A 7110-nucleotide genomic window follows, 5' to 3' on the forward strand; every position below is an offset into this window, starting at 1 on the left:
GAAAAATTAAAAAGAGATCTGTCTAAATGACAACGAATATTGAGATATGACAAAAGACAACTACTGTTGAAGCCTATGTTTATTGAAATATTTATTGTATATATATATATACTGAGACATAATAACAAACTACATGTATAAAAATAATAAATAAAAATACAACCTATAAATTACATAACAAATATTTGGTATATAAAAAACATTATCTATGTAAATGCACACCTAATATTTGATTAAAAAATACTGAATGATTTGTTCATTGAGATGAAGGTAACAAGTAACCCCTCCCTCACCACTTTCCTCTAACAATTTACATAAAAGGTGCATCTTCCTTGTTATTTCAATATTTGCAAACAGAATACTACTGGTCAAAGAGTAGTTCTTGCTGGGTAGCAATTCTTGCCACCATACTTTTTTTTTAAATTTGATGGTCAAGTTTATCGGTATATTCATCATCCAGAAATTTAACTTTAATTAAACTTTGATTCATTTGTCATGTTATCAACGATAATCTTTCTTATTGATAAAAATTTTATTCTTTTTGTTTAAAATATTGTTACACATTGTAGTAATCTTGTGATGAAGAGCCTGTGCAGTCATGGTGTTGCATTTTATTTAGATATAAATCTTAACTTTAAAACATCAAACATTGTTGTCAGCCCATCAAATGATGGGAATCCTTATCAAACATCAATGTAAGGTAATTATTATTATATAATAAAATACATTATGTATTGGCTTAGTGGCTTATTCTCAAGAAGAAATGAAGCTCTATCCAAGGGTTACAATTTATTGTACTCCTCTTGAAGCCATGATGCAAGAACTATTGCTCTTATTATTGCAAAAACTAGCAGATATTCATAAGTCCAAGGTGGTCTTATATTTATAGAAATAAGCATGTGTCCTAGTTTGGTAATTGATACCTGTCCTTAATTATGGTAAAAAATTTCATGTCATTTCAGTTAATTTATAAAAATACACATTAATCAAATCCAGATCTATAAAAATTCAATCAGCTGATAATAATTTATTATTTCCAGGTAAAAATAAAAAAAATCTTAATTTTTACTAAGGTCCTGCTGTTGACACTTGACTAGGAATACATTAACAAGGCCATCAAATATATTAATATAAGCATACATATAAATGGAGAATGTGTCCCATGGGACACAGATGATGCCCCTGCTTGCATACAACATGATAAACTTGATCTGTGTTTTGTGGTACAAATGTAATAAGCATTAAGTTATAGTGTATAAGTTTCATAACATTTGGTTGAGGCAAACTAAAGTTGGAGAACAGAAACCAATTTTGGGACATACGGACGGGAAAGGGTAACATGTAATGCCCCTCTTCAGCGGCAGGGGCATAAAAATTAGGCTTAGGGGAGTTTTGGAAACAGGAATACATTTTTTATCCTTGATCATGTTGATAAAATATACAGTATCTTCAATATTAAATTTTCTTCAAAATATATGTACAATGTAAAAAAAAATCTAACAACTTGAAATAAATAAAATGAAGCTACATTCTGAACAGGTATTGCCTAAATGCTACATAAACATGCTAAATATGAACTATGATTTGGCTGAACACACACAAGTGGTAAGATATTACCTCTTAATCTTTGGTAAATTATCATTTTATTTCTCATTTTTCATTTGAATAAGTCAAATTGCCAATGAAACTTGGTGAAATTTACATATACATGTACATGTACTGTTGCATTTTCATATAAATTTCACTAACCATCAATTTTCTTAATTTTATCTTTATGGAAATTATAATACATCAGGACAGTTCAAAAAAGTGTAAGGTGTAATAATTTCTTCTCTGAAACATGAAAGAGTAACAAACATGAAAAGTTTGACATATTGCAAATATTACAATAATATAGACAATTTTCAATAAAAGATAACATTTCTGATCTTTCTGCTTTGTTTTTCTCTGTCTCTCTACCACTCGTCAAGAAAATCAAACCCAGTTTTTTGAAGATTAAGTGAACTCTGAAATTAAAAAAAAAAATCATTTGAATTATGATGTATCATGTTAGTCAAATAAAAAATCCATATTCTTTATCTTTCTTTTTGTATCATAGATATCAAAGAAATTTTTTGAGTGCTGATTATGTCTTAAGATTTTTGTGAAAAAGGAAAACAACAAACTATATACATATACATCTCTACATTGTACTCCACTAAATATAGCTGTCTGGACAAGGACAAATCTTCTATTTTACTTATGAATTTATTCATATAGGATGCATATTTATGACTTATTTTTTTGCCTTATCAATAAATTAGTAAATAAAAATTTTGAATTGTTGGTGTCTGGTTTTGTAAAAGTAGAAATCAGGTCAAAATATCAGCTTTTAGGAGGACCTAATTATATACATGTATACTTATGCTTAAATACTGAGGTTTCATTACTCATGTCACTATTCATGAGGTACCAGTTTTTGTGAACTTCATGGTTAAAAGTAGACCATACATTTAAATGTTGAACAAAGTGTACATTTGTGTAAAGGTTTGTATTCAGCAAAATTTTGAAAAACAAAGAAACCAAATATCCATGAAAAACACAATTTTTCCTCAATCCACGAAAATTGGTACCTACAAACAAAAATAAATGAATCCACACTTATACATTCCAGAAATATACAAGTAAAAAGTGTATAGCATAGTTTTATACATGTACATGTATGTAGCTATATAAGTTGTAACTGCATTGAATCAAACTGAAAGAAGGAAAAGCTTTACCTAAACTCTTACAAGTTTTAAACTAATTGAGAATCTCATAGATGAATAAATAAATCATGCTTGTAACATAGAAGGAAAGTAAAATGTATTTATTAATTAGGAAATAAAGATGTAGAAATCCATGAAAATACTTAGGTTTAAGTAAAACATATATTTACAAAAAGTCACCTAAAAGTCCACCTAGATTATTGACAAAAACAGAAGATATAATTAATTCAAACAGATATACATTGTAGATCTACAACATGGGGTGCTTTCCTTGATGGTGTGTACCCAAAATCTGGTATCTTTAATCGTTAAAACATGTTTGATAAGGGATCAGTAACAATTTCAGTGATTTGAATCAGATTGGTAATAGAAAACTAATAGAGAAAATTGAAATCAATAAGTCTAGAGACTATCATTTATAGTATAAAATAGCTAATCAAAGAATTCAAATCAAAAAAATATATTCAACTCAAAACCTAACTATAGTTATACTCTCACTTGTTTGGTCATATAAAGTTGAATAATAGTTTAGATTTGAATTCTTGGATTAGTTATTATTTTTATTACATTGACATTTTAAGCAAATAAAGTACAAAATGCAATAAACCTATCTTTTTCTAGACATTCACTTCATTTTGATACAAAATTATTGTCAACATCTTGCAAACACTATTGATGTATGAGGTCAGAGGAGCGAAAATACAGGATTTTTTTCATAGGTGAATTTATGGGGTTTTATGGTCCTACATGTATTTATCAAATTCAAAGTTAAAATACAAAATAATCTTACCATGGAACCATGTGAATCATTTAGTGAGTATGACCCTTTGTTCATATCTACTGCTATCAATTCAGTATCTTCATAATCCACGTTAGAAACTAGATGAGATTTGTCATTTGTTCTACCATCCAATCTGTCGTCATGATCAATACTTTGTGCTGGCGGTTCGTACAACTGAGATTTACCAGAACTATAACTTTCCTGGCTGTCCCCTTTCAATAATGGTTTTCTGGAAGGTGACCCATCTGTATTAAAACCTTTCAATAAAGGACGATGTGATGGCGAAGTTGTTGCACTACTTAAGCTATCCTCATCCTCAACTACATGTGAAATCATTGGGTTTTCAAACACAGACATTTCAATATCATGTTTTCTTTTTGAAACAGATCCGTTTGATGCTATCCCTTGCTCAGCAGGTTTCTTATCTGAATAGAAACTTGGATCAGTTTTACTATTTCTACCTTTTTGTTCATCGGTATCGATAAAGCTGTCTCTATTAAATGCATAATTGATTTCTTCTGGAGAATTATCGTTTTTTATAATTACGTTTTTCTGAGGTAGGAGATTTACAGTATCAGCCTTTTCATTGTGTGCTTTGGTTAAGTCAACATTTTTTAAGTTTTGAAATTCCGAATACCAGAAGCTTTTTCCTGGTTCCATTACTTTAAATTCTGTTGGTGCTTCTCGTGATGCTTCTTCTGACAAATCTTTGGAACTTCTTCTTCTTGTTTTGGACTGTTTTGTCATCTGCTCTGGTTCCAAGTCTAATAAGGTAAGATCCTGTTGACTCTAAACGATAAAAGATTAAAGAACTAGTTATTATAATTTTAAAGGAACATATCAGATGAGCAGGAAGAACTTTATCAATTTCTTTTGAAAACTCATGTACATTTTTATCTAAGGCAAAAAAAAAATACTTCTGTTTCCTGCCTTGCTGCCTACTCTAAATTTCCACAACTAAAGCAACTTACATTAATTTTGAAATTTTTCCCAGTATTCCCTTAAATGCATTGAGTTTAAAGGTCAAAACATTCGAGACAAAATTAAATTGAAATATATTATGAATGGTATCTGAAGGAATAATGTCTTGTGAACATTTGGTGGATGAAAGTTTTAAAACACTTCTTGATCATGTTTTTTTTTTCAAAATATAAACATGATAAAGTGGAAAATGGCCTTATCATGTACCTACTTTTATTCTTAAATTTCAAAACACCTTATCGCTATTTGTCTGCCATTACTGGACATCACAAAGGTTCCCGTAAAAGTTTGTCATCATAATAGCAAATGTCTGACACCACAAAGGAAAAGCGATTGTTGAATGACATCAATAGTTCAATTGTTGCAGATTCCCAAATAGCATTAGGTCTATTATACTCAAATCAATTCTAAAATGTTAACCATTTTTACATTTTCAAAAGAAAGTGAAGAAATTAGTGAAGTCTCCAGATATATTTGTGCATGTTATCAGGAGGGGTCTTTCAGTCTTCTATTTCAAAATTCCCATCAGTTTTAATAATTCATGATTTTTCATACAAACCTTAGTTTTCCAAGAAAAAGGTCCAGAAAATTCATCTTGCCATGTCCAAAACTGTAACAAAAAATGTACACTCTAAGTAAGCCACAGCTTTTTTTTTTTAAAGATGGAATACATATGTACAATTGAAAGAAATGAGATATTCATGAATAACATGAACGGTTTAAGTTTGTAATACCCTGTGAATATGATCCTTATACGATAGAAGCACAATTTAAATCGAGATGATAAGTCCAAACAACTGAAAAGCTGCTGGAATTTTTAAGCACATAAAACAGTAATAGACTTTGCTCCATGGACTACAAACTTTATGATTGTGTTGACGGCTCTAAATGTATGCAAATAGTAAGTTTTCTGTCACCTATAGTTGTTAATTTCTATGTCATTTGATCTCTGGTGGAGTGTTGTCTCATTGGTAATCATACCACATCTTCTTATTTTTGTATTAATATTGAAAAAAAATGTTTGCTACTAATATACACTTTCTTAATGTTCAATATGGGGCCACAGATTATAAACTGCATCTTAATAATAGAAAAAGGTCGTTACTTTAATATTAGAAAATAGAATATGCAAACTCTGTAATGAGGAAATAGAAGATGAGATGCACTTATTTTAAACATGTAAAGCTTTGGTTAATGTTGGAAGTTTCTTTCTTAGCAAAATATTTAGTAAAGATAAAAATATTTCAAAACTTAATTCTCTTTTTTATTTGGTTAATGGAAAATCAAGATAAAAACAGTGTCAATCATTAGCAATGATTAGAGGTTTTAAATAAAAATAGAAAAACAACATTAAATTAGATTGCCTTGTATAGAGTTACAAATGTATAGATATATATGTATATATGATCATATATGCATTTACATTAATAACATTCAATTAATAATGATATGCTACATTAAGGTGTGCTGTCCAGTACAGGGTCCAGAATAACAAACAATGGGTCACATTATATTATAATCTTTTATTATAACAAATTACTTATTTCATTTACCATGTTTACTTTAATATTAGATGTTAATCCATTGAATCAAAACTAATGTTATAATTTGTTTAACCTATTTTTATTTTACTGATATTATGTTTGAACAATTATATTGTAAATATTCTGCCCATTTTGGAAGTTGTGATTTGCAAATAAAGTGTATTTGTTTGTTTGTTCATAACAATTGAAGTACACTGTTGGTACAAAATGTACATTAAAAATAAATTTTAATTTAATTCATTTTTCTATATAATCACAGTGATTTCTTCATTTTCAGATAGGTTTGACATTACTTAATAGGATTTCGGTACATTCTAGATTGATTTCAGCATTCAAAGGGATTTTAGCATCTTAAGATTATGGACCTCTATTGGACAGAAAATTTTTTAGGGAATCTTCTAATAAAATTTTAGGAAATATCAACCCTGTTATACAATGTCATTATGACTTGACTAGTAGTGACACGCTATACGCATTTTTGTTCTTACATCATTTGTTTCATCAACAACAATCTTTTCCCCCATCTGAACCTTGAGAACTGGATAAGATATTGGGTATACATCCCCTTTACCATAATCTTTATATCTGTCGCGGACATCTGGATGGACGAAGTAATCATCAAGAATGTCATCTTGTCTTTTTTCATCAAACGTTTCCCATTTTTCATTGAAAAGTGATTTGACCATTCGCGTTTCTTGAACAATTTTACGTGTAAGGGGGTTTATAGATTCAAAATATGCAGCAGAGATGGTATCCATAATTGTAATAAACGGACAACTGTCTGATTAACAAGGAAGTGACTCAGGAAACAATTTGACAGCCCAGCGGCAAAATTCTCTGATTGGATTGAAGACTTCCGAGATTAGCGAAAGAAAAATTGATGTACAACGCTGAAGGAAAATTAAATGTGAATGATACAACAGAAATATAGAAAAATATTCAAATGTTATTGATATATTTATTATTTCATGTAAAGTTAATGCATAAAATAATTTTAATATCCATTTATTTGCATTCTAATTTTATGTTGATGTGTGCAATCGGTTCTGACCTTCAC

The 7110-nt window shown here is 29.2% G+C and overlaps 1 protein-coding gene across 1 annotated transcript; it reads right to left on the reverse strand.

Moving 5' to 3' along the window:
- Positions 1 to 61: 61 nt before the first annotated feature.
- Positions 62 to 6907, reverse strand: LOC127698815 (uncharacterized). The gene is made up of 4 exons (XM_052202502.1): positions 6542 to 6907; positions 5069 to 5119; positions 3538 to 4317; positions 62 to 2006 (listed from the first exon to the last, which is right to left on the reverse strand). Exons 1-4 carry the CDS (start codon positions 6809 to 6811, stop codon positions 1956 to 1958), a joined length of 1152 nt encoding a protein of 383 aa, XP_052058462.1. The 5' UTR covers positions 6812 to 6907; the 3' UTR covers positions 62 to 1955.
- Between the last annotated feature and the right edge of the window lie 203 nt (positions 6908 to 7110).

This window comes from Mytilus californianus, unplaced genomic scaffold (genome assembly GCF_021869535.1).
Source record: "Mytilus californianus isolate M0D057914Y unplaced genomic scaffold, xbMytCali1.0.p SCAF_4, whole genome shotgun sequence".
In the NCBI taxonomy this organism is placed as follows: Eukaryota; Metazoa; Mollusca; class Bivalvia; order Mytilida; family Mytilidae; genus Mytilus; species Mytilus californianus.

Bases quoted from the DNA above. Each gene is read 5' to 3' on its own strand.
- LOC127698815 (XM_052202502.1), bottom strand. From the start codon at position 6,811: ATGGATACCATCTCTGCTGCATATTTTGAATCTATAAACCCCCTTACA. The intron at 5,120-6,541 runs GTAAGAACAAAA...TTTTTGTTACAG, and splicing joins TTGTTGATGAAACAAATGAT to TTTTGGACATGGCAAGATGA. The intron at 2,007-3,537 runs GTAAGATTATTT...TTTTAATTTCAG, and splicing joins ATGATTCACATGGTTCCATG to AGTTCACTTAATCTTCAAAA.